This window comes from Nerophis ophidion, linkage group LG09, assembly GCF_033978795.1.
Source record: "Nerophis ophidion isolate RoL-2023_Sa linkage group LG09, RoL_Noph_v1.0, whole genome shotgun sequence".
Classification (NCBI taxonomy): Eukaryota; Metazoa; Chordata; class Actinopteri; order Syngnathiformes; family Syngnathidae; genus Nerophis; species Nerophis ophidion.
Genome location: NC_084619.1, coordinates 50,263,822 through 50,291,660, shown reverse-complemented (window position 1 = coordinate 50,291,660; position 27,839 = coordinate 50,263,822). Strand labels below are relative to the sequence as shown.

General features: G+C 40.0%; 1 protein-coding gene across 1 annotated transcript; it reads left to right on the top strand.

Moving 5' to 3' along the window:
- Window positions 1–26: 26 nt before the first annotated feature.
- On the top strand, window positions 27–26,373 carry perp (p53 apoptosis effector related to pmp22). Its single transcript, XM_061911165.1, has 3 exons — window positions 27–362; window positions 17,553–17,693; window positions 24,043–26,373. Exons 1-3 carry the CDS (start codon window positions 158–160, stop codon window positions 24,252–24,254), a joined length of 558 nt encoding a protein of 185 aa, XP_061767149.1. The 5' UTR covers window positions 27–157; the 3' UTR covers window positions 24,255–26,373.
- The last annotated feature ends 1,466 nt before the right edge of the window (window positions 26,374–27,839 follow it).

Sequence of the window (27,839 nt, the reverse complement as noted above, 5' to 3'; positions counted from 1 at the left end):
CACTCTCGGGTGGGGCTTTTTTTTCACCCTCTCCCCCTCCCCCCTCTCTCTCTTTCCAGTTCTACTCCTCACACTGTCGTTGCATAAAAGCAAAACAAGCCAGGCAGCTTATCACACCGTTTCCCCGTCTCTCCTCCAACTCCAAGTGGGACCGAGAATGTTTCGCTGCGGGATCGCCTACCCTCGCTGCAGGTGGATCGTGCCCCTGCTGCTGATCTTCGCCATCATTTTCGACATCATCGCCATCGCCGCCACGTCTGGCTGGTTGACGGACGAGGAGGGAAAGTCGCACTATGCCAGCATGTGGGACCAGTGCCACGGCCGCAACGACCAGTGGGACTGCAAGTCCCTCATGGAGTTCTGTAAGTCGCGCACTCGATCCACAGATACATTAGTGAACAGCAAGAGTGATCCGCACTTTGATGGTGTTAATGCGTGGCGCACAGGTGTAGAATGTAACATGTCCACTTGGGAATAATCCACCCAGGCTGAGTGGGGGAGGGAGGCCTAAACTTTGGATTCCTTTGCCTTCCCAGTCGCTTTCTTATCATATCCTGTCTAGTAGAGCCAAAACCTTCCCCAAGGCTCCAACTTAAAGGCCTACTGAAATGAGATTTTCTTATTCAAACGCGGATAGCAGGTCCATTCTATGTGTCATACTTGATCATTTCGCGATATTGCCATATTTTTGCTGAAAGGATTTAGTGGAGAACATCAACGATAAAGGCCTACTGAAACCCACTACTACCGACCACGCAGTCTGATAGTTTATATATCAATGATGAAATATTAACATTGCAACACATGCCAATATGGCCTTTTTAGTTTACTAAATTGCAATTTTAAATTTCCCGGGAAAACGTCGTGCAATGATGACGTGTACGCAAGACGTCAAGGGTTTTTAGGAAGTATGAGCGCTACGCACTAGAGATGCGCGGATAGGCAATTATATCATCCGCAACCGCATCACCAAAGTCATCATCCACCCGCCGTCCACCCGAACCAACATTTTATCAGAACCGCAACCGCCGGCCACCCACCCGCTGAAATACATATGAGGTCGGCCACCTTTACCACTCACAGAGCTATTTAAACCCGTTTCACAGAGTAATGAAGACAATTGGAGCCGCTAACGTTCTCACAAATATTCACTTGGCGTTCATTCTGATGACAAGAATATGGGCGTGCTGTGAAGTCATTGCCTTTGACACCTTCAACAACAAATACCCAGAATCCTTTGTATCCGTCACAATTCGTGAATATATTTTACACCCCCGCGCCCCCAACCCCGCCCACCTTACCGACGCACGGGGGGAGGGGGGTTTGCTGCTAGTGGGGTGTATAAAATAGTCAGGAAGGGGCATGGGTACAAAGGATTCTGGGTATTTTTTGTGTTGCGTTTATGTTGTGTTACTGGGAGGATGTTCTCCCGAAATATGTTTGTCAATCTTGCAGAGGTGTGGACTCAAGTCACATGACTTGGACTCGAGTCAGACTCGAGTCATGAATTTGATGACTTTAGACTCGACTTGACAAAATGTAAAAAGACTTGTAACTCGACTTAGACTTTAACATCAATGACTTGTTACTTGACTTGGACTTGAGCCTTTTGACTTGACATGACTTGTTACTTTCCCCAAAACCCAACGATTAAAAAGTTATTCAGGAGCGCTCCGTATCTTCCATTGTGTACGCGTGTTTGTCAACATGTGTGTGATGACAGCCTGTGCGCTACCTGTCAGTACAACAGCCAATCAAATTACATCCACGTTGTTTTCGTCACACAGCATTCACCCAATCAAATTGCAGGAAAACCAACGAAGAAGAGCTTTCAAACAACAGAAGAATAAGTGATGAAAATTATGCCATAAAGTGTTTCGTTCGGGTATTAAAACTACGACTTGGTCAACAAAACAGGAATTGCCGTATGCAAAACATGCGGTTGGAAGATTACAGACGGAGACGCATCAATTTACAACTTCGTTCGACATTTGAAATTGCACAAAGAAGGGTACGTTTTGAATGTAAGCTAGCGTTTATTGGTTGAGTAACGTGACTTTTATTTGCTGTGTAGATAAATCAGTGAGGCTGTAAACTGACTGCTAAGGTTATAACTATAGACATCTTATAAGGGTGCGCAGCATCGAACGCTACTGCCGCAGACGAGACGCGAGGCCGCCATCTTGGAGTGGTGATCCGCTCCATCCATCCATCCATTTTCTACCGCTTATTCCCTTTTGGGGTTGCGGGGGGGGGGCTGGCGCCTATCTCAGCTACAATCAGGCGGAAGGCGGGGTACACCCTGGACAAGTCGCCACCTCATCGCAGGGCCAACACAGATAGACAGACAACATTCACACTCACATTCACACACTAGGGCCAATTTAGTGTTGCCAATCAACCTATCCCCAGGTGCATGTCTTTGGAAGTGGGAGGAAGCCGGAGTACCCGGAGGGAACCCACGCTTTCACGGGGAGAACATGCAAACTCCACACAGAAAGATCCCGAGCCTGGATTTTGAACCCAGGACTGCAGGAACTTCGTATTGTGAGGCAGACGCACTAACCCCTCTGCCACCGTGAAGCCCGTGATCCGCTCCACTCAGTGCAATTCATTTGTCAGGAGCAATGAACTGTCAGCGCATTTAATTCATATTAACTCACTGAATACCACTTATATTCACGCGCTTTTTTGTCATACGTGTAACTATGATAAAGGACACATGTCTTGCTTAACAGTAATAGAATATTCTTATATGCTATAAGTGACCAGACGTCTGAGATCAAAACTGGGAATATAATCCCAGAGAAGGGGAAAAAACAGTCAGCTATTTTGAAGTTTAAGAAACAATATGATTAGGTTGTATATACATGCGCATATCCTACATGAACAATGTATGAATACATTAGATATCTATATATCTTATGGATCTTATAGACCAGAGGTCCTCAAATGGGGGTACTTGGAGGTATCCCAAGGGGTACATGATATTTTTTTAAATATTCTAAAAATAGCAACAATTCAAAATCCTTTATAAATATATTTATTGAAAAATACTTCAACAAAATATGAATCTAAATTCATAAACTGTGAAAAGAAATGCAACAATGCACTATTCAGTTTTGACAGCTAGATTTTTTGTGGACATGTTCCATAAATATTGAGGTTAAAGATGTATTTTTTGTGAAGAAATGTTTAGAATGAAGTTGATGAATCCAGATGGATCTCTATTACAATCCCCAAAGAGGGCACTTTAAGTTGATGATTACTTCTATGTGTAGAAATCTTTCTTTGTAATTGAATCACTTGTTTATTTTTCAACAAGTTTTTAGTTATATTTACATCTTTTTTTTCCAAATAGTTCAAGAAAGACCACTACAATTGTGCAATATTTTGCTCCGTTATACAGTTTAATAAATCAGAAACTGATGACTTAGTGCTGTATTTTACTTCTTTATCCCTTTTTTCAACCAAAAATGCTTTGCTCTGATTAGGGGGTACTTGAATTAGAAAAATGTTCACAGGGGGTACATCACTGAAAAAAGGTTGAGAACCACTGTTATAGACTTTATCTCTGTTGCTGCAACAGCAGAGAGTTTATTCTGTCTTGACACTTTGTATTGATATTTTCTATTACATTCTTCCTTTAAATGATCATGTTTACAGTGATTGTTTTATATGTATTTTTCATGTATGTTGCTTTGGATAAAAGTGTCTGCCAAATACTTGAACATATATAAACACCTGAAAGTCTTTATTTCAGCGAAAACCACCAATCTGTTTCATTGGATTCAGAATAAAACGAAATTCTGTCTTACTCGACAAAGTTAGTATTTGAATATTGTTACTTGAAGACTTATCTGTGGTTACAATAAAATTACAATGCATCATAATCAATGGCGGCTGGTGAATTTTGTTTTAGGCGGGCATGAAAGTTTGTAAACCAAATACCTGTAGGGGGGTCATCCTCCCCCAGAAGATTTCTTTGTGATTTTCACATACAAATATTGTACTTCTTTGCTCCTGCTTAACTCTGCGGCAATATTCTTTTCACAAAATACAACCAATAGTATGTTAATATAAATTCTTACTTGTGAAAAGTAATCCTCCAATTCCTATTTTCAACAGTCCGCTCAATTGAGCAGGAAAACGCTGGATACCAGCCCAGCCTCTTTGTTTTCTACCTGTCAACTGTCAGTTTAGGCTGCTTGCCGGCTCCTCATCACCACTTCAAGATGGCGGCCAAATTGCTTGCATCACAGCAGCCAATTCTGCGTCTACGTATAATATGTCTATTGTTATAACGTCATTGCAAACACGGCAATCTGTTGCGTCCACTGCACTTCGCTACCTTATTCATACTTTTTGTCAAGTGATTTTTTTTTTAAGCAGGGTTGCATGAGGTACCTACACATAACGTTACGTTAGTGAATGTATCACACACAGTAACGTAACGTTAGACGGCGGTCTTTTAGGCACCTACAAAAAGACAAACATAGTCAAATAAAGGTCAGTTAAAATGTATACTATATTAAGAATATGTGTACATATTCCATAGAGCCCTGACATCTAACTAGTACAGTACTGTTCATTGTTATATTCATGTATTTGTTGTTTTTCACACATACAGTATGAGATGAGATCAATGAGATAAGGTAACAACATGATATAAACTGCTGATGAACTAGTTACAATGCAATATTCCATGGAAATACAATGTTAACACTTTTGTGCAAAAAAAGTACAGTTGCACTTATTTTTTCAAATGTGTTTATACTGTAAAGGAATGAGTTAAATGTTTAGAATAACTGGTTAATAGTGCTATTATGAAGTGCAATGTCAGCACTGTTTTTTTTATAATAAATACATAAAGCGTTTTAAAAGCATACACAATCTGTGTACATATATTAGTCTGCGGTTAAAAAGACTTGAAATGACTCGAAACCCAAAATGCAGGACTTGGGACTTGACTTGAGACTTTCCAGTATTGACTTTGGACTTGACTCGGACTTGCCTGTCTTGACTCGGGACTTGACTCGAGACTTGAGGGCAAAGACTTGAGACTTACTTGTGACTTGCAAAACAATGACTTGGTCCCACCTCTGCAATCTTGTTTGGTGTGGCTTCACAGCGTGGCGCATATTACTAAGCGTGTTAAAATTGTTTATATCACAACCATTAGTGTACTCTGTGTCACCCAGTATGCCTTGCAGTTGTGTGCGTGTTGCCGCGGAAGCCACACACAACATGTTACTGGTCTGACAAGCAGATCGTACATGCTGTAGAAGGCGACAAAGTCAATGGCTTCATAGCACGCCCTGATGCTTATTATCTGGGTGACTGCCGGCAGCCATTCTAGAGAATGTTAGCGTCTCCTGTTGTCTTCTTCGTTTGTGACACGGGTCTTAAATGGCTCTTTGAATGGCAAAGGATACCGATCCCAGAACCATCTATATTAAATATTTCCGGATGGTTCAACCGCCACCCACCCGAATCTAATTAAAATCTATTTTTTCGTCATGTCACCCGCCCGACCCGCGGTTTATCTGCGGACTCCGCGGATGAGACCGCAAACCGGGCATCTCTACTACGCACACACACAGCTAAATGTCGTCTAACGGCATAATTATACAGTTTTTTGGACATCTGTGTTGTTGAATCTTTTGCAATTTGTTCAATTAATATTGGAGAAGTCAGAGTAGCAAGATGGAGTTGGGACGCTTTAGCCTTTAGCCACACAGACATACGGTGATTCCTTGTTTAAAATTCCTGGAGGTGAAAATTTACCATGGATCAGAGCGCGGTCAAGAGAACATGAAACACGACAGAATGTCAACCAGCAAGTTTCGGTGGGAAAATTGTGATTAAAAAGTTGCTTCTTACCGGAGAAAAGGTGAGCTTGCCCTGTCCATAGCTGCCGTCGACTCCCCTGAGACACTGCGCGTCAAGACACCCGTGGACGTACACCTCCGACTATCATGTAATATTTAACTCACTAAAACACTAGCAACACAATAGAAAGATAAGGGATTTCCCAGAAATATCCTACTAAATGTGTCTAAAAACATCGGAATCCGTCCCAATGCAATCGCGTTTTATTTATTTATTATTTTTTTTTTTTCTAGTCCGTCGCTATCAATATCCTCAAACACAAATCTTTCATCCTCACTCAAATAAATGGGGAAATTGTCGTTTTCTCGGTCCGCATAGCACTTTTTGTTGGAGCCTCCCATTAAAAACAATGTGAATATGTGATGAGCCACCAACATGTGACGTCATCGTCTGCGACTTCCGGTAGAGGCAGGGCTTTTGTCTTAGCACCGAAAGTTGCAAACTTTATCGTGGATGTTCTCTACCAAATCCTTTCGGCAAAAGTATGGCAATATCGCGAAATGATCAATTATGACACATAGAATGGACCTTCTATCCCCATTTAAATAAGAAAATCTCATTTCAGTAGGCCTTTAAAAGTTCGCAACTTTTGGTCGCGAATAAAAAAAGCCTTGCCTTTACCAGAAGTATGTGCGCGTGACGTCACCAGCGTGAGGGCTCCTCACATTGTTTATAATGTGAGCCACCAAGCAGTAAGAGCAATTCGGACCGAGAAAGCGACAATTTCCCCATTAATTTGAGCGAGGATGAAAGATTGGTGGATGAGGATATTGATAGTGAAGGACTAGAAAAAAATAAAATAAAATAAAAAGCGACGGCTCCGGGTGGCGGCAGTGTGAGCGTTTCAGATGTAATCAGACACATTTACTAGGATAATTCTGGAAGATCCCTTATCTGCTTATTGTTTTAATAGTGTTTTAGTGAGATTGTAAAGACATACCTCAAAGTCGGATGGCTGCGGTGAACACGCCAGTGTCTCAGAGAGAAGCCGAGAAGTCAAGCTCACAGCTGCTTTTTTCGACAGCTACTGCAGGAGGACGCATAATCCACTGATGTCTCCGGTAAGATATATATCAAAATTTTCCCATCCAAAAACATGCTGGTTGACGTAGAGAAACATGTTCGCTTGACCGCTCTGTGTTAAAGCTTCACAACAAACAAAGAAACACCGGGTGTGTCTCTGTGCTAAAGACAGCTGCAATACACCGCTTTCCACCAACAGCATTGTTCTTTATAGTCTCCATTATTAATTGAACAAATTGCAAAAGATTCAGCAACACAGATGTCCAAATTACTGTGTAATTATGCGATGAAAAGAGACGACTTTTAGCCGTAAGTGGTGCTGAGCTAGTATGTCCCCTCCAACCAAAATGTCACAAACACACGTCATCATACGCGTCATTATTCCGCGACGTTTTCAACAAGAAACTCCGTGGGAAATTTAAAATTGCAATTTAGTAAAATAAACCGGCCGTATTGGCATGTGTTGCAATGTTAAGATTTCATCATTGATGTATAAACTATCAGACTGCGTGGTCGGTAGTAGTGGGTTTCAGTAGGCCTTTAACATAATATATTACATCTACAGCCATTTATGTTTGCCATATAAAGTGTCTGAACATGTCATGATAGAACTATCATAGTATATTACTATTACTTATTTACCATCCATAATAATAATAGAGTTATACAGCGCTTTTCTAGAATCCAATCCACTTTATTTATATAGCACAATTTAAACCACAAACAATTAACCTGCCTTCTGCCCAAATGCAGCTGAGATAGGCTGCAGCGACCCCAAAAGGGACAAACGGTAGAAAATGGATGAATGGAAATGACAAAAAATGTTTCCAAAATGCTGCACACATTTAAAAAAAAAAAAAAAAAACAAGTTTCAAATACTATCTTAGCTCCACCAATGACTGAATAAAAACAAAATAAATAAATATAAAACCAATGTAAAAATAAATATGATTAAAAAAGAATTTAAAGGGTAAAACCAATCAAAACAATATATAGAAATACAACATTTAAAAGCATTGAGGACCACAAAATCTTACGTAGTGTTCGAAGCCAGAGAATAAAAGTGGGTTTTAAGACGAGACTTAAAACACTCCACTGTGGGAGCAGTTCGAACATGGAGGGGCAGAGTGTTCCAGAGCTTAGGGCCGACCACAGAGAAGGCCCTGTCTCCCCTGGTTTTAAGTCTCGTCTTGGGCACCACGAGCTGGAGCTGGCCCTCGGATTGCAGATCCCAAAGCGCTTCAGAGAAAAGTGAGAAGCCATCATTCATTCACCCCGGGTGGGGGTAAGCTACATTTGTAGCCACAGCTGCCCTGCGGTGGACTGACGGTTTGCGCCTACGGCCTCTCCGAACACCACCCATTATTCATCATTCATTCACCAAGGGTGAAGTGTCGTGCCCAAGGACACAACAGCAGCGATTTTGGATGTCAAGAGGCGGGGAGCGAACCTGCAACCCTCAGGTTTCCTGCTGTACCCACTACGCCATGCCGCCCCATAATGTAACATCCATTTATCCATCATTTTCTACCGATTGTCCCGTTCGGGGTTGTGGGGGGTGCTGGAGCCTATCTCAGCTGCATTCAGGCGGAAGGCCGGTTATACCCTGGACAAGTCGCCACCTAATCGCAGGGCCAACACAGATACAGACAACATTCACACTCACATTCACACACTAGGGCCAATTTAGTTTTGCCAATCAACCATATCCCCAGGTGTGCATGTCCTTGGAGGCCAATATCAATTCATTTTAAAAATCAAAAAAATGCAAGTAATATAATAATCCATAAATTTGCTCTGAAGCACAATAAAATCCCCTGACAGGTCTCGTCGCCGTCTGACATCAGTCAGTCGCACCGCGTTTGCTCGGCATCAAAACACACTTTGCTTAAATGTACTGTACACCCACCTAACATCCTAATTGATTGTATTGATTTATATTATATTCAGTATATTGTATATGATTCATCATGTACAATGTCTGTACTCTGTGCACAAACGCCATACATAAATATTATTTCTCGCTGGGTGTAATTGTAGTAATAAAAACTGTGTAGTGTTTATCAGTTGATGACATAAAAACTACATTGCACTTTGCACTGCAAACATAGTGGACTTGTTTAAGACTTAAAAAGCAGCTGTTGATGAAAGTCTTCCCTGCTGTGAGATGTTACATGATTTTGGTGGTGTACAACCTCTTGTGCTAATAAATAAGGTAATAAAAAAGGCTTTTTTCACATTGATGAAATCCTAATGATAAACATCCCTACACTATACCATACAAAAACACAGTGCAATCAATTATTTTATACGTAAGTAGTAAAACCTTAAAGTCACATCTTAAGTGCACAGGAAGCCAGTGCAGGTGAGCCAGTATAGGCGTAATATGATCAAACTTTCTTGTTCTTGTCAAAAGTCTAGCAGCCGCATTTTGTACCAACTGTAATCTTTTAATGCTCGACATGGGGAGACCCGAAAATAATCGAGGCAAGACGTAACAAATGCATGAATAATGATCTCAGCGTCGTTAGTGGACAAAATGGAGCGAATTTTAGCGGTATTACGGAGATGAAAGAAGGCCGTTTTAGTAACACTTTTAATGTGTGACTCAAACTCAAACTTCTAAACCCCATGAACATTCAATTAGGAGAACACCAGATTTCCACAAGATTATATATATATTTTTTTCTTGTGTCATCACTTTAAGAAGTCCACACTTACTTCAACTTTCAGACTGCTAGTATGAGATTTGTGCTGTGTTTTATTCAAATGAACTATAACTAGCTAAATATAGTGTTCCACTAATGTCCAAAATTATCCAGTACATTAAATGTTTTTTTCTGCCCCCAAACTGAGCTCTCCTCCTCCCCATAAGAGCTTATCCTGGGATTGAGATTGTTTTTAACTCGGCCTCCCCCATTTTTACCTTTTCCCACCTTCTTTACAGGGCGGCGTCCATTAGTGTTGCTGTTCTGTCTACCATGTCTGCTTTCGCCTGCGTGAACTCTGCTCTGTGTTGCCATAGCAGCGGCCACTGAAGCTTAAAAGCTGTGTGGTCTCCTTCTGAAGGATTTTCAAAGCATTTCACCTACATTGTTCAACTTGCCCGCATCCTACTCCCTCTCATGTAAAAAACACCTCCCCATAACGGAGGACTTTCTTGTCCACCAGAGCGGTCGCCCAGCCATGAATATTCCCCCCCGACAGTGCAGACTAGAGGCAAACATGGCAGGCATAGACTTCCTGTCAGCCTGTGTTGTAGCAGTCTTTGTACATACTGTATTTTTGTATATTGAGCTTCATTTCTCTTACAAGAAGTGCTTCTCGTTTTTTAAATTTTGTTCCATGGCAGGCTCAAGATGGTGATGGAGTGTCTGCTTTTTTGTGCAGACTGTTAACAGGATTATTGAGGTTTGAGAGATGATCCAACTTGTCCAACACGTCTGGTGTGTGTGAGACGCCCAAGGGCGAGGTAGCCAAGAACTAGTAAAACACACAGACAGACACACCCACACACACACACACACACACACAGGTATGAATAATTTAAGGTGTTGGCTGATCCAGTACCAACAAAAGTAAGCTTGGCTCCAGCTTCATTGTGTAGTACAGTGAAAATAACTTCTTACCTGTTGAGACGCTACATTTTATTCCAAACTAATAAAAGGCCCCTTCTCCTCTGCACCATGTCAAGGGTCTTTGCCATAGAAATGATTACACACATTACTGTAATGCAGGACTTTTTCAATTATTTTTTTCAGTTTTCGAGCAGGAACACTTCAAAAAAACACTGTCAGTAACTACAGTTTGTCGCTACATCTGTAAGTGCAAGTTAAAACTCTACTACGCAAAGCGAAAGCCATTTATCAACAACACCCAGAAACTCTGCCGGCTTCGCTGGGCTTGAGCTCATCTAAGATGGGCTGATGCAATGTGGAAAAGTGTATTGTGGTCTGACGAGTCCATCCATCCATCCATTTTCACCCACTTATGTTCTTTTTGGGTCTCGTGGGCGCCTATCTCAGCTACAACCGGGCGGAAGGTGGCGTACACCCTGGACAAGTCGCCACCTCATCGCAGGGCCAACACAGATAGACAGACAACATTCACACTCACATTCACACACTAGGGCCAATTTAGTGTTGCCAATCAACCTCTCCCCAGGTCCATGTCTTTGGAGGTGGGGATAGGTTGATTGGCAACACTAAATTGGTCTGACGAATCCACATTTCAAATTTTTTTGGAAACTCTGGACGTCGTGTCCTCCGGAACAAAGAGGAACAGAAACATCCAGATTGTTATAGGCGCAAAGTTCAAATGCCAGCATCTGTGATGGTTTGGAAGTGTATTCGTGCCCAAGGCATGGGTAACTTACACATCTGTGAAGGCACCATTAATGCTGAAAGGTACATACAGGTTTTGGAACAACATATGTTGCCATCCAGGCAATGTTATCATGGACGCCCCTGCTTATTTCAGCAAGACAATGCCAAGCCACGTGTTACAACAGCGTGGCTTCGTAGTAAAAGAGTGCGGGTACTAGACTGGCCTGCATGTAGTCCAGACCTGTCTCCCATTGAAAATGTGTGGCACAATATGTAGCCTAAAATACCACAACGGAAACCCCGGACTGTTGAACAACTTAAGCTGTACATCAAGCAAGAATAGGAAATAATTCCACCTGAAAAGCTTAAAAAAATTGGTCTCCTCAGTTCCCAAACGTTTACTGAGTGTTGTTAAAAGGAAAGGTCATGTAACACAGTGGTAAAAATGCCCCAGTGCTAACTTTTTTGCAATGTGTTGCTGCCATTCAATTCTAAGTTAATAATTATTTCCCCCTAAAAAAAAATTCTCAGTTCGAACATTAAATATATTGTCTATGCACTGCATTCAACTGAATATAAGTTGAAAAGGATTTAAAAATCATTGTATTCTGTTTTATTTACGAACTACACAACGTGCTGATTTCACTGGTTTTGGGTTTTGTAGAATCGGGATGAAAAATAATTGCAATTCAGATGTGAATTGATTTATTTTGTGCACCCCTAATATTTATGCACTAACTATTATGACACTGATAACGAGGGCTGTGAATTTTTTGGCATCTAACGATTCTATTCAGAAATGTTTGATCCAACACGTTTTTCGACTCAGACTGATTCTCGCAATGTATGTTTGGTATAATAGTAACTAATGAAAATGTATCAAAACAGGTTAGAAAACCGCGTTCTCTTTGCTTGGAGATTACCTAAAATGTCTTCGAAAAAATATATTTCTATAAAAAGATTTTTATTTTTATTTTTTTTAAAACCAATTAAAAAAAAAATATGAATCAATTTAGAATCAGGATGAATTAGATTTGCGATTTTTTTTACGCACCCTTTAATATTTATGTTTTATCCATTGTGACAAATTATCGACACTGATAACGAGGGCTGTGAATCTTTCAGCACCTAATGATTTGATTTGATTCCTGTTCCTGTGGTGACTATTCGATTCAGAATTGTTTGATTCAACACGATTCACTATTCAAACTGATTCTCACAATGTATGTTTGGCATAATAATACTAATAAAAATGTTTCAAAATAGGTTACAGGTTAGAAAATCTCCTTCAGTTTGCTTGGAGATGGCCTAAAAATATGTTTTTAAAAATGTATTTTTATAAAAAAGAAAAAATAATGTTTTGCTTTTTTTAAAATCCGATTTTAACAAAAATTATGAGTCAATTTAGAATCGGGATTATTTAGAATCTCAATTTTTTTGTACACCCTTAATGATGTACTTGGTTGAGCCTGTTGATTAATTTGAGCAATGCTGCTACCTCGCTATTCAAGAATGAAAAAGGACGCTAATACCCCCGCCACCCCCTTTTGCCCCCTGACCCCATTATTTGAGAAGCACTGCTGTACAGGAACAGTAACTTATTGAGGCACAACACAGCAAGTGCTTGTTTGAACCCTTTCTGGATGTCATGGAAACTCACACATTCGAGAGACTCGCTCCTCGCTGCAGGCTTTGGAATTTGTGATAATGCTTGAAATCTATTGAAAAGTCTTTGGGTTTTGAATAAAAGGCTTAAAATTCAATGCGTTTTTTACAACACCAAGTCCCTTGATTGAGTAGTTTGCTTGATAGCTCAAGAAATATTGTAACAAATACTACATTTGTGTTCAGTTTGCTATTAATTATCTTTGTGGCACACTGTCGCCTTTTTTGTTGGGATTAGGTATAATAATTGTTTAGTTATGTGAAAAATAGTTCAATAAATTTATGGTTGATAGTAATAATTGAAATTGGAAAAAAAATTTAAAGATCCCTCATTTTCCAGATTGTATTTTTTTAAAATGTTTTACCTCCAGGTGCAAAATTTATGTGAAGACAATTATACAGCCTATGAAACCTAAAACCCGCTCCCTAAAATCATACATATGGGTTTAACGCATGTAATGATTTAAATTTATCAGCTAACATACAAACTCCGTTTCCATATGAGTTGGGAAATTGGGTTAGATGTAAATATAAACGCAATACAATCATTTGCAACCCATATTCAGTTGGATATGCTACAAAGACAACATGTTTGATGTTCAAACAGATCAACTTTTTTTTTTTGCAAATAATCATTAACTTTAGAAATTGATGCCAGCAATACGTGACAAAGAAGTTGGGAAAGGTGGCAATAAATACTGATAAAGTTGAGGAATGCTCATCAAACACTTATTTGGAACATCCCACAGGTGTGCAGGCTAATTGGGAACAGGTGGGTGCCATGATTGGGTATAAAAGCAGCTTCCCAAAAAATGCTCAGTCTTTCACAAAAAGGATGGGGCAAGGTACACCCCTTTGTTCACAACTGTGAGAGCAAACAGTCAAACAGTTTAAGAACAACGTTTCTGAAAGTTCAATTCCAAGAAATTCAGGGATTTCAACATCTACAGTCCATAATATCATCAAAAGGTTCAGAGAATCTGGAGAAATCACTCCACGTAAGCAGCTTGGCCGGAAACCAACAGTGGATGACCGTGACCTTCGATCCCTCGGACGGCACTGTATCAAAAACCAACATCAAACTCTAAAGGATATCACCACATGGGCTCAAGAACACTTCAGAAAACCACTGTCACTAAATACAGTTCGTCGCTACATCTGTAAATGCAAGTTAAAGCTCTACTATGCAAAGCGAAAGCCATTTATCAACAACATCCAGAAACGCCGCCGGCTTCTCTGGGCCCGAGATCATCTATGATGGACTGATGTAAAGTGGAAAAGTGTTCTTTGGTCTGACGAGTCTACATTTCAAATTGTTTTTGGAAATATTCGACTTAGTGTCATCCAGACCAAAGGGGAAGCGAACCATCAAGACTGTTATCGACGCAAAGTTCAAAAGCCAGCATCTGTGATGGTATGGAGGTCCATTAGTGCCCAAGGGATGGGTAACTTACACATCTGTGAAGGCACCATTAATGCTGAAAGATACATACAGGTTTTGGAACAACATATGCTGCCATCTAAACGCTGTCTTTTTCATGGACGCCCCTGCTTTTTTCAGCAAGACAATGCCAAGCCACATTCAGCATGTGTTACAACAGCGTGGCTTCATAAAAAAAGAGTGCGGGTACTTTCCTGGCCCGCCTGCAGTCCAGACCTGTCTCCCATCGAAAATGTGTCGCGCATTATGAAGTGTAAAATACGACAGCGGAGTCCCCGGACAGTTGAACGACTGAAGCTCTACATAAAACAAGAATGGGAAAGAATTCCACTTTCAAAGTTTCAACAATTAGTTTCCTCAGTTCCCAAACGTTTATTGAGTGTTGTTAAAAGAAAAGGTGATGTAACACAGTGGTGAACATGCCCTTTCCCAACTACTTTGGCACCTGTTGCAGCCATGAATTTCGAAGTTAATTATTATCTGCAAAAAAAAAATTTAGTTTATGAGTTTGAACATCAAATATCTTGTCTTTGTAGTACATTCAACTGAATATGGGTTGAAAAGGATTTGCAAATCATTGTATTCCGTTTTGGACACTCGGGTGAAGAGAGGGGCAGAGCTTTCTACCGATCACCACCTGGTGGTGAGTTGGCTGCGATGGTGGGGGAGGATGCCGGACCGACCTGGCAGGCCCAAACGCATTGTGAGGGTCTGCTGGGAACGTCTGGCAGAGTCTCCTGTCAGAGAAAGTTTCAATTCCCACCTCCGGAAGAACTTCGAACATGTCACAAGGGAGGTGCTGGACATTGAGTCCGAGTGGACCATGTTCCGCACCTCTATTGTCGAGGCGGCTGATAGGAGCTGTGGCCGCAAGGTAGTTGGAGCCTGTCGGGGCGGCAATCCTAAAACCCCTTGGTGGACACCAGCGGTGAGGGATGCCGTCAAGCTGAAGAAGGAGTCCTATCGGGTCCTTTTGGCTCATAGGACTCCGGAGGCAGTGGACAGGTACCGACAGGCCCAGCGGTGCGCGGCTTCAGCGGTCGCTGAGGCAAAAACTCGGACATGGGAGGAGTTCGGGGAAGCCATGGAAAACGACTTCCGGGCAGCTTCGAAGCGATTCTTCCGCCGCCTCAGGAAGGGGAAGCAGTGCACTATCAACACCGTGTATGGTGCGGATGGTGTTTTGCTGACCTCGACTGCGGATGTTGTGGATAGGTGGAAGGAATACTTCGAAGACCTCCTCAATCCCACCAACACGTCTTCCTATGAGGAAGCAGTGCCTGGGGAATCTGTGGTGGACTCTCCTATTTCTGGGGCTGAGGTCGCTGAGGTAGTTAAAAAGCTCCTCGGTGGCAAGGCCCCAGGGGTGGACGAGACCCGCCCGGAGTTCCTTAAGGCTCTGAATGCTGTGGGGCTGTCTTGGTTGACAAGACTTTGCAGCATCGCGTGGACATCGGGGGCGGTACCTCTGGATTGGCAGACCGGGGTGGTGGTTCCTCTCTTTAAGAAGGGGGACCGGAGGGTGTGTTCCAACTATCGTGGGATCACACTCCTCAGCCTTCCCGGTAAGGTTTATTCAGGTGTACTGGAGAGGAGGCTACGCCGGATAGTCGAACCTCGGATTCAGGAGGAACAGTGTGGTTTTCGTCCTAGTCGTCCAGCTCTATACTCTCGGCAGGGTTCTTGAGGGTGCATGGGAGTTTGCCCAACCAGTCTACATGTGCTTTGTGGACTTGGAGAAGGCATTCGACCGTGTCCCTCGGGAAGTCCTGTGGGGAGTGCTCAGAGAGTATGGGGTATCGGACTGTCTTATTGTGGCGGTCCGCTCCCTGTACGATCAGTGCCAGAGCTTGGTCCGCATTGCCGGCAGTAAGTCGAACACATTTCCAGTGAGGGTTGGACTCCGCCAAGGCTGTCCTTTGTCACCGATTCAGTTCATAACTTTTATGGACAGAATTTCTAGGCGCAGTCAAGGCGTTGAGGGGTTCCGGTTTGGTGACCGCAGGATTAGGTCTCTGCTTTTTGCAGATGATGTGGTCCTGATGGCTTCATCTGACCGGGATCGTCAGCTCTCACTGGATCGGTTTGCAGCCTAGTGTGAAGCGACCGGAATGAGATTCAGGACCTCCAAGTCCGAGTCCATGGTTCTTGCCCGGAAAAGGGTGGAATGCCGTCTCCGGGTTGGGGAGGAGACCCTGCCCCAAGTGGAGGAGTTTAAGTACCTAGGAGTCTTGTTCACGAGTGAGGGAAGAGTGGATCGTGAGATCGACAGGCGGATCGGTGCGGCGTCTTCAGTAATGCGGACGTTGTACCGATCCGTTGTGGTGAAGAAGGAGCTGAGCCGGAAGGCAAAGCTCTCAATTTACCGGTCGATCTACGTTCCCATCCTCACCTATGGTCATGAGCTTTGGGTCATGACCGAAAGGATAAGATCACGGGTACAAGCGGCCGAAATGAGTTTCCTCCGCCGTGCGGCGGGGCTCTTCCTTAGAGATAGGGTGAGAAGCTCTGCCATCCGGGAGGAGCTCAAAGTAAAGCCGCTGCTCCTCCTCATCGAGAGGAGCCAGATGAGGTGGTTCGGGCATCTGGTCAGGATGCCACCCGAACGCCTCCCTAGGGAGGTGTTTAGGGCACGTCCAACCGGTAGGAGCCCACGAGGAAGACCCAGGACACGTTGGGAAGACTATGTCTCCCGGCTGGCCTGGGAACGCCTCGGGATCCCCCGGGAAGAGCTAGACGAAGTGGCTGGGGAAAGGGAAGTCTGGATTTCCCTGCTTAGGCTGTTGCCCCCGCGACCCGACCTCGGATAAGAGGAAGAAGATGGATGGATGGATGGATGTATTCCGTTTATATTTACATCTAACAAAATTTCCCAACTCATATGGAAACGGGGTTTGTATTTTAGCATGAAGATGGTGAGGGTTGTACAGTATGTCCTCATATCTACAGTATAAAAGACCCATCTGGAGGAGTTTCACGTGGTGCCTCTGCAGGGGGGACGTGTGTGCTGGTCGAGGCGTGGGAAGTTGTCAACACTCTTCGCTTGATATCAGTGTGGGCTTTGTGATGTGCACACACCTTACATCTGCTTTGATGTGCATGGATGTGACTCAGATTGCCGTACCTAATGTTACGGCCGGTGTTTGTTTTTAACATGAAATGAAGACGACACTTACTGAGCGTGTGTTTGTCTCTTACACGTGCAGCGTGGGCGCAGGCGGTGGCCGCCTTGATGATCATCGGCCTCATCATCCTCATCATTGCCTTCATCCTCGCCTGTGTGGCTCTGTGCTGCACGCTCAACATTTCGCTGCTGCCCGTCATTGGCGTGATGCTCATTATTGTTGGTAAGACTCACAACACACACACAAAATTACAGCTGGCTGTTCTTTTATTCATCTATTTTTAGAATAGAAGGGTTATATTTAAATATCACAATTCTATTAAATCAGTATACATTTTTTTCGGATCTGGTTTCATTCTGCCGATTCTCCGAGGATGAGATTGACTGATACGGATCTCATGTATTAAATGTGAATTTTTCATTTATTATGATGAGTGTTATTGCCTCTGTAACAATATCACCACTCTCTTTAAATGGGTTCCTTATTCTCTTTTATTACATACAATTGTTCGATCAAAACGAAGTCAATAGTACAAACTTGCGACGGTGGGGGATTGTCCATTGCTTCAATTCCATGACGTGACTTCTTCCCAGAAGTAAAAATCGGCAGTGGTCAATTAAGCCAAGATGGCTGTCGTGCAGCAAGCGGCACACAAGCTATCTGTGTACAAAAGAGGCTTAAATCTTCCTGCAAAAATCAGATTCGAGCGATAAAATCAAACTATGCAATGGAATAGATACTTATGTGTGACGATCTGTCACATTCACATCAGGTTGTGTTTCCTTGGTTGGTGTTTGTTTCCTGTCAGCCCTCTTATTTTGGTTCCATTTCCTGCTTGGCTACCTGAGTGCTGTTTCCCCTCACCTGCCGCTGATAGGCAGCCTGGCCACATCTGTTGTCAATCAGCTGGCTACTATTTATGCCTGCCTCGCCCTCCAGCTAGGGCTCGATGATTCTTTCCTGTCTCCTGTTATCCTGTTTCCTGTTTCCTGGTTCCTGTTATCCTATTAAAGTCATGTTTGCCCGCGCTACACCAGCCATTTCTGCATCTTGGGGTTCACCACCAACAGATTATGACATTATGCTTTTATTAAAAAAATATTTGTCGAGTGATATCAAGGATTATACATCGGTCACGGTCCCAGACATATCGAAGTATCGTGCGCCAGACGCCATGCTCCACGACAAAACAGATGGAAACTTGGAAAAGCATGGAGGTCTACAACTTCTTTGTGTGTGGCTGGGTCAAGGAAATTAGTATCAAGACTCTCCCGGATAAAAACACATTGGTTTTGCACGAGTAAGGTTACAGTTCATTATTTAACTTTGCGTCTAAGCAGCCATGTTTTTGCTGTTACACGCACCGTTTACAAGTACACGTGTTTTTCCCATCTGTATTAAATGGATGTCAACTTTGTGTATGTTTTGAAAGCTTCATTTATTAATGCTGACTTTGATTTTTTAAAATCTTATTTCTATTAGGTTTTGTTCACACTTGCTATCTTTTGTTTGGACTCGCCGAGTTGGTGCTTTACGAAACACTAGCAGCAAAAATGCGTTTTAAGATATACAATTAATATTGAAAATAATAATTAAAAGGGAAATACTAAACTGAAAGTATATCAAACAAACTTTTAACGAATTGGCCTCTGCAAACTCGTGCATTCTTCGAATCACTTGTGTGCCATTTTTCTTGTTGTTTTTCATCAAATATTTTACTCTTCTGCCATTCTTGAATACTTCTTGAGGAACTCTGTAGAAGCGTTGATCCTTTTCAGGATTTGAACGGTTTGTACAGTCAAAAACAACACACGCATAGGGCATTTTTCTTGGAGAAAGGCTAAATGGCACCTAATACCCATTGAAAACAGACACTGACTTGACCACCAGGCCAATTTAATGAGCCGAACGTGGGCCCAGCCTGACGTCATATAAATCCAAGCAATATGACGTCATCATATAATTAAACCTTTTTTTTTTTTAAATATATATGTGTTGAAATGAGGAGCAGCGTATTGTAAGAAATCAGACAAAAATGATTATTGATGTGAGTAAAAAAATTCACAGTTTTATAGATTTTGAATTGGGCAAAAGACTAAATCTGACTTATTGACTTATTTTTCAAAGTCACAGAATTTAGAGATCATTATTTGTTTTTAAAACAATATTTTGTATTATTGCGTATGTGCTGACTTCAAGAGAAATAAGAAAAATAATGTTACTCTATAAGAATGGAGGAGGCTCTTTCAAACAGAATTGTTATTTAATGTTGATTATAAGTTAAGTAAAGAAATGTAGTGAAAAACAGTTTTTACATGACGGTAAATTCAGTGTCTGTAGAGATGGTTTTGGAGGTGTTAGATTTAAGTGCGTGTTGCCATGGAAACTGTTCTCTACTGTAAAGACTGTCCTTTTGGGATGTTTCCTTGAGCGGTTGTGTTACTGGGGGCCCGGGGACATTAACAGAGACATATTTCACTGTAGTTGACAGCCTTTTAAAACACTGCATTGGCGTGAGGAATATTATCAGAATGCTGTCATATACTGTAAATAAATAAATGTGTTTGCTTTACACGTTGCCGTTCCCCCTTTTCCCAGTGTTGTTCAACAAAGGTCAACGAGTGTGTGAAGTCAGAGAGGAGTGAAAGTACAAACAAGTAAAGCTTGACACTTTCTGTAAAGAGGAGGTTCCAGTACCAGAGAAAAAGGGCTGCACACATGTAGGCAGGAGGGTTAGTTCAGGAAAGGGTGTGTCGCCATTGGTGGAATATTCTGAGGAAGTCGTTAATAATTTCCAAAGTCAGACTGTCACCTTCTTTTTTTTTACTGCTGTGGCGTTTTGAAAAAAAGATATTTGAACATTTTTCATTTAAAGTTGTTTTTTTAAGTCAGTTGCTGAATCAATCATTAAGAACACAGACATTCCTGGTTTTGCTTGAAAGGTGAGTCTCTTCACATAGGTGTATGTGCTATTCCCCCCTGGACTCAAACCTGGGTCGGCAGCATGAGACACGAGCATGCGAACTACCGAGCTAAAGGCCCGGGCTCTCAGCTGTGCTGGATATCAGAGCCAGCACTGCTCTTGAGGTCGTTAGGGAGTACAATTTATTAACGAACATATGGCCCGGCCACACTGGCTGGCCTCCATTACAAAACAAAATTTTTTAAATTATTATTGATGTCGATTTATTTTGGCGTGTGGAGGCATTTGTACTGCTGTCCAACATCATACCAAATTACATTTCTGTTTCCATACCTATTATCGCACTTTTCCTCAATGTCATCACCGAGGACTGGGCCGATATTCGATAAGTCGATTAATTGAACGATAAATAAAGATAAAGTCGGTAAGTTTTCTAGCGTCGATAATCATGGATTGCAACGAGTTACAAGGGCAGTTACTCCTTTCCATATGTTTCAGCAGCTGCAGGCATTTTGTACTACATGCACATAAACGGTAGTAATGATGACCACTGCAAAGCTCCCCACGGTTAGTAATACAGATTAAATTTAAAATTATGGAAAAACCGTGACTGATTACCGCACTTCGATAAAATGGAGCGACAAGCGTTAGCTTGCTAGTTATCATAAATGCTAACATAAAAACGAGCGTCATCAATGTCTTTTTCCCATTTAAAAACATCATTCCTTAATCAAAACAACTAATACACAGTATTCACATTAAACATAAAGGCTTTGCACAAAGTGTTAAACATAAACTCCACAGTGTCGCTTTGAGATCGGCCGACATCCGTTCAACAGGAAGTGAAGTTACCCAAAACTGACCTCAAAACGTTTACAAATTGAAATGGAAGAAGATAAACACAAATAAAGAGAATATGGCTCTTATAAAGCCAGGCCAATATTTGATCTTTACTCTGTCAAGAAAGTATATTGTGTGGCTATATATTTCAGTTATTTAAAAAAAACAAACTTAAAGATTTTAGTGTGTGTATAAATACTTTTTGAGCCCATTTAACAATAACGCCATAACAATAATAACCGTGATCATTTTGGTCACAATAACTTTATTTAGCCATTTTATTTATTGCTTGGGTTAACAGAGACAAAAAACATTTTAATGCTTTTCGTTATGATTTTTATTCAGGTACAACATTTTGCTAACAGTATATTTTATTTGTATTATTTGTCAGTTTTATTCTTGGATATCTAAAAATTTACATTCCAATTAAAATGTGAAAATACACAAGTTTATTTGAAAGGGTGCATTGTTATTATTATGTGCAATCATTTCATCACTGGTTCATTTGGTCTTGAAATAATGTTGACATTAATATTGTTTATCAACAATAATTTACATGTCAACCAAACAGTCCAGCGAAATTTGTTATCGGTTCAGGCCTAGCAATACCATTAAAAAAGATAAACTGTATAAATATCATTTTTATTCTTATAAAACAAATGTTTTGTGTCATATGCTGACTAAGCTGAAGTCTGATGTAATTTGCTGAGGTTAAACTTGGAGGGGCATTTTTTTCCCAGGAAATTTAGGTCAATTGTACAACTTCAGGGACGATTATACTTTCCCAGCGTATCATTACATTGTTACAAAACACAAAAATGATACACAATAGAGCAGGAAAATATGTAATGATTAATTTCTTCATTAGCTTTTACTGGAGTGTGCCCTCCATTGTGTCACATATTAGTGACAGCAGGGAGGAAGCAGCTTCTCTGACGCACTCTTCCCAAACAGGAATACAACATGTAGACATTGTACTTTACTCTACTGTGTTGGTTGACATGGAATTAATAAATGATAAGATGATAAAACAGATTCATAGTTAAAGTTCCTTAGTAGCTTCAAATATTTGCAGTCAATTTCTCTCCTGACACGCTCCAACATGTGCAACACAAAAGAACTTCCTCTTGTCAAAAACCCGCCTTGCCTGCTGTGAGGGAGGGCGTGAGCGCCGAGAAGAGCGTCCCACTCATCCCCATTATAGTGCCGTGCGATTTGTCAATACTGACTCACCTTCGAGAGTCGCTGATGTTGTAGTTGTTTGCTGAGAAACGGTCTCGCGCTGACGTGAAAGTATTTTCCCTCACACCGCTGTCACCTTCCTTCATCATACCGGCTGGCGTAAACCATGACACATATAAATCATAACACATACCGTCTACAGTATCTGACACGAGGGAGTACGCCCCTCATATTTCAACAAGCATGTCATTATATCACAAGACACAATGCTATATAGGGATGGGTACCTTTCACATGTGAATCGATCCCACAGTGCCTGGGAATCAGTTCTTAACAGTACCAATTTTATAAAAGTGTATAAATGTTAATAATAACAAAAAACTGTTTTTATATTTTGCATTTAACACTGAGCTGTGCTGTGTAGTTGTAACAGTATCTTGTGTTATTACATTTCCGAGTCTCCTTTGCAAGTACTGTACTGTATTGTATTATATACAGTGGAGCCTTGATTTATAAACTTCATTGGTTCTTGAACATGGTTCACGAACCGAAATGTTCATATAGTGAAGCAGAGTTTCCAATAAAATGAACAATTGGTTTCAACCTCAACAAATGTCCATGTTTTAGTAAAAAAAACCTTCACACTTTGAGAACACGATAAACGTACAGTGTGTGTGTATATATATATATATATATATATATATATATATATGTATATATATATATATATATATATATATGTATATATATATATATATATATATATATGTGTATATATATATATATATATATGTATATGTGTGTGTGTATATATATATATTATATATATATATAGTGTATATATATACATATGTGTGTGTATATATATATATATATATATATATGAGTATATATATATATATATATATATATATATGAGTATATATACATATGTATATAGATACATATGTATATATACCGTAAATTCTGCACAATAAGCCTCTACTTTTTCCCTACACTTTGAACCCTAAGGCAAATAAGACGGAACAGCTAATTTATAGATTTTTTCTCGCTGACAGCAATGATAAAAAAAAAAAAAATGAAAAAAAACAAGCAAAAACACTGACAGGGTGTTTTTATTGTCCGTGCTAATGCGCCATTGATCGGTAGTGTGTTGTTGTTGTTTTTTTTTTAAATATAACTAGAATGCTGTTCAATCTTTTAGCTCTCTCTATCTTAATTTATCATTCCAAGCAAAGTTTGTAAGTTTCACCCCTACTTATTACACACCAGCTGTTTGATTGCAATGTGCATCTTAGTTTTAGTTGTGATTACCAAGTCTGGAGATATTGAAATTGCTAATCAATAGCATGTCTATGGCAAATCCAATGTAAATTAGCATTGAGCTAACGCATTTTGAAAAGTGGAGCCTTGCTTAACTTTTGAGCGGCTTTTTCTTGCTTAGTTGCCATGGAAAATTGTAAGATTACTTGGAGGTAGTTTCGTCTGAGTCCGCTCTCAGCCCTTGATTTCTTGTTTACCGCCTACTGTTTACTGTTTGATTTCAATGACGTCATCCTTTATGTGCTAATGTGTTTTCTTCTGTTAAACTGCTGCTGATGTTTGTCCTGCTTGTCCTCCACGCAGCCATCCTCCAGATCATCGCCTTGATCATCTACCCAGTCAAGTTCAACGAGCAGCTCTTCGAGGGCCACTATTACTACACCTGGGCCTACGGCTTCGGCTGGGGCGCCACGCTCCTCTGCATCGGCTGCGCCATCCTTTTCTGCTGCCTGCCGCGCTACGAGGACGAGCTGACCGGCCTGTCCAAGACCAAGTATTTGTACACGTCCGCCTAGAGACTCAACACACGCCTGCTTCGCCGCCACGTCAACATTTCCACACCTCAACCTTCCCGTTCTTGTCGAGAAATTCCTTTCTTCCCCTGTTTTTTTACCCCGGATTTTGTAGTTCACAAAAATTAATCATTTCTGTAACATTGAGGAAGAAATGACACCAGGCAGCTTGAAAAAACTGCCTCAACTGTAAGCACCGTGATGCAGCCCAGAATTGGTTTTAGTTTTCACAATTTTACATGAAATTCTATGTTATGTTAGAATAGATGACGTAATCGTTACTGACACGCCTTGGTAAGCAATGGACATCGGTGAGGTTGTTAATTTTTGCCACATCGTTCACTTTAAGCGTGAGTAAAGAATACACTACCGACTCCAATAAGTCCTAAAGAGAAGGAGATGATTCAGTATTATCTGCGCACAGGTGCTCTCTTGTGGTTGTTTGAGTACAGTGCAGTTAGTCCTGGATAGTTCCATTCCTTGATGCTTCCATCACACGCAGGATTCTCACAGAAATGAGGCAGAAGTACAACCTTACCTTATGTATTGCCGTATTTTCGGGTATTTATGCCGCCAAATTTTAGGGAGAAAAAAAAATCATATATTGCCTTGACTACAAGCTACATATATTTATGTTGGGAAATATGTTTTTTACACAGAAATATTTTGTAGATGTTTATTTACCTTAACTTTTTCCAAATGATGCCTTTAACACGGCAGTAAAACGGCTGATCAAACAAAACACAAGTCTTCGTCATGTACCCACCAGCTGTGGAAGCTAGCTCTCCATTCAGTTAAACAGCCTCAATAACTCCGCCGTGACGTCTTGGTGAATTTACCAAACCGAAACAATACAAACAGAATGCCTTTGTAAGTTAACAATACTAACACAGACACTTGTAAACGTGTTAGCATATTAGCTATTGATAATGACGCTAGCTAGATTACATTACGATGCCGCGTACATATTTGCATAAAAACACTCTTGCATGTGTAAAAATTACAAACGTTGTGAAGTGATGAATGAAGAATTCATACGAGTATAAACGCCATGGACGGCACTTCCACTTCCGGTCAAAAGAGCTAAATGGAGGATTACTCCTGCTGGGAGTAAACTCGTCCAAAAGATGGCGCCATAGCACAAACAATAACACACCTTTTCAATGTATTTGCTTTTTTTTTTTTCTTCTTTTTTAGCATTCAGTGAAGAAAAATCAATAAATTAGCCACACCGTTTTATAAACTGTAGGGAAAAAGTAATGGCTTATAGTCCAGAATTTACGGTATTATTATTTTCCCAAAAATGTTCTATGTATTTATAGCGATTTGTGATAAATAAAAAATAAATATATATTTTCACCCATTTTCCCAGGAAAATGTTGGCAGGTGTGCATCTCCCCAAAGATCTCAGTCCAGCATTAAGAGAGGTCATTTTTAATGTTGGGACCTTCTTCTGCTTTGACAATATGATTGTTGTCATTCCTTAAGAGCTGACAAAGCCTCAGTGGGGGAAGAGAAGCTCAAGCATGTTGAATTGTTTATTTCCTGTGTGATGAAATATCTTCTTTGCACCTTTTTAGCCACATTTGTCGTGCTTCTTTTTGCCTATTTTCTTAGCACGAGGGAGGTTTTTTTTTTTTTTTTTGTAGCCCTTTCAGTCACAGCTCCACATGCATTTTTAATGATCACATGACACTTGCTGCTTTAAATGGAACAAGCTGAAGCCAAAGGTGGGCTTGCTTTTGAAAGCAGTACTTTCCTTTGAATGAAAAACATTACTACTACTGAGACAAACCTGATGTGCCTTACTAGCTTCAGTGTGACTCACACTCGGCTTCATGTCAAATACTGTACAAGCTCCATCATGTTATGTATTGTGTGATGTGCAGGGAAATAAACGACCATCTTTTCTGTAACTTGTGAATTTTTAAACCAACTTTGAGGAAAAAGCAGACTACTGCCTGGCTTATTAAAGAAATATTCTATTTTATTATTAGGGTTGGATTTTAACGTCATTCTCCGTGACTTTAGATGTTTATTATTAACATTTTTCTCTCGCTTCCTGCTGTAGTGTGAGCTGATTTGTATTTTAATGCAATAAAATAGTTTTGTTTTGGAAGAAGTGACTTGTCTATTCATGTTATCATCTTTTATTTGCTCGCTTTTCCTTTTGGAAAAGGAAAAAATAATAACAGCTGATACAACTATTTGTCACATTATGTTTCCTGCAACACACAGCAGGCGTGACATCTGCAAAGCTGTCCACTAAAGGAAAGTGCCAATAAAATAAGTATATTTATGTTCATATCAATTTATTGCATATTATATGTTGTATTTTTATCAAATATAAAATTGTATACTACATCATTTTAATGATGTAAAAATGTTTTATTATTTTAAAAATTATTTTATTCATTATTTCATATGTATATGTATATAAGTGCATATATTAATTCTTATACAAATACATAATTCAAATGAAGGCCCCCTTCTAAAAAAAACAACTCATTCCCCCTAATAGATGCCTGATTCTCTGCAGTTTTATGAGAACATGTGCTAATTAAAACATCCTTATTTGAGGTTATTATCAATAGCAAATATGACTTAATTTTAACATTATAAAATTCATTTTTACTATCAAAAAACGAAAATCCTCCCCAGTAATTACATCTCTTTCATCTGTAAAGCTGTCAAAAACCAAATGTGTGTTTGGTTATATTTTATATTTGTATTTTAATAGTGAGGGGTTATATTATAGTCCATCCATTTTCTACCGCTTATTCCCTTTGAGGTCGCGGGGGGCGCTGGTGATTGTATTATAGTGATATATTAAATTAATATACAGTTGAGTCATCCCTCACCACTTTTCGCAGTTGGCGGCTTCACTCAGATTCTGTTTGAGCATATATTACATATTGTTGGCCTAAATTAAAAATGAAAAATGTCTAAATTGACAAAAAATATCAATATTACAGTAATATTGGCGACTAGATAAGTACAGTATATGTCTGTTTCTCTAATTGAATATTTACTATATTTGATTAAAACGAGTGTAAAATTTATTTCATGTCAAAAGAGCTTTAATTATATATATATATATATATATATATATATATATATATATATATATATATATATATATATATATGTGTGTGTGTAAATTATTGTTTTATGTGTGTTTAGTTACATTTATGAAAAATAAATATTGCTTTAATATAATTTTGAGCATAACAACTAATGTAAATGTGTGAATAAGTGGCAGACATTATAGTTGTATACTTCCTTCTGCTCTTTCATTTATGATTTATTTTAATATTATGTTAAATGTTTTTTTTTTTTACCTTTAATGAATGAAAAAAAACAATGACAATGGAATTAAAAACTTTTTTTAGGCTCTAACTATTACTATATTCACATTATAATTCGTACTTGGTGGAAATTAAATCCCCAATGTCAGGCCTAGAACCAATTAATTGCGAGAAACTAGGAATAATAATAATAAATGTGTTTAATATTTTAATATACAAATATTTTACAGCGGGAACATTTTCAATAAGAGATTTGAATATGAAAAAATAAAAGTACAAT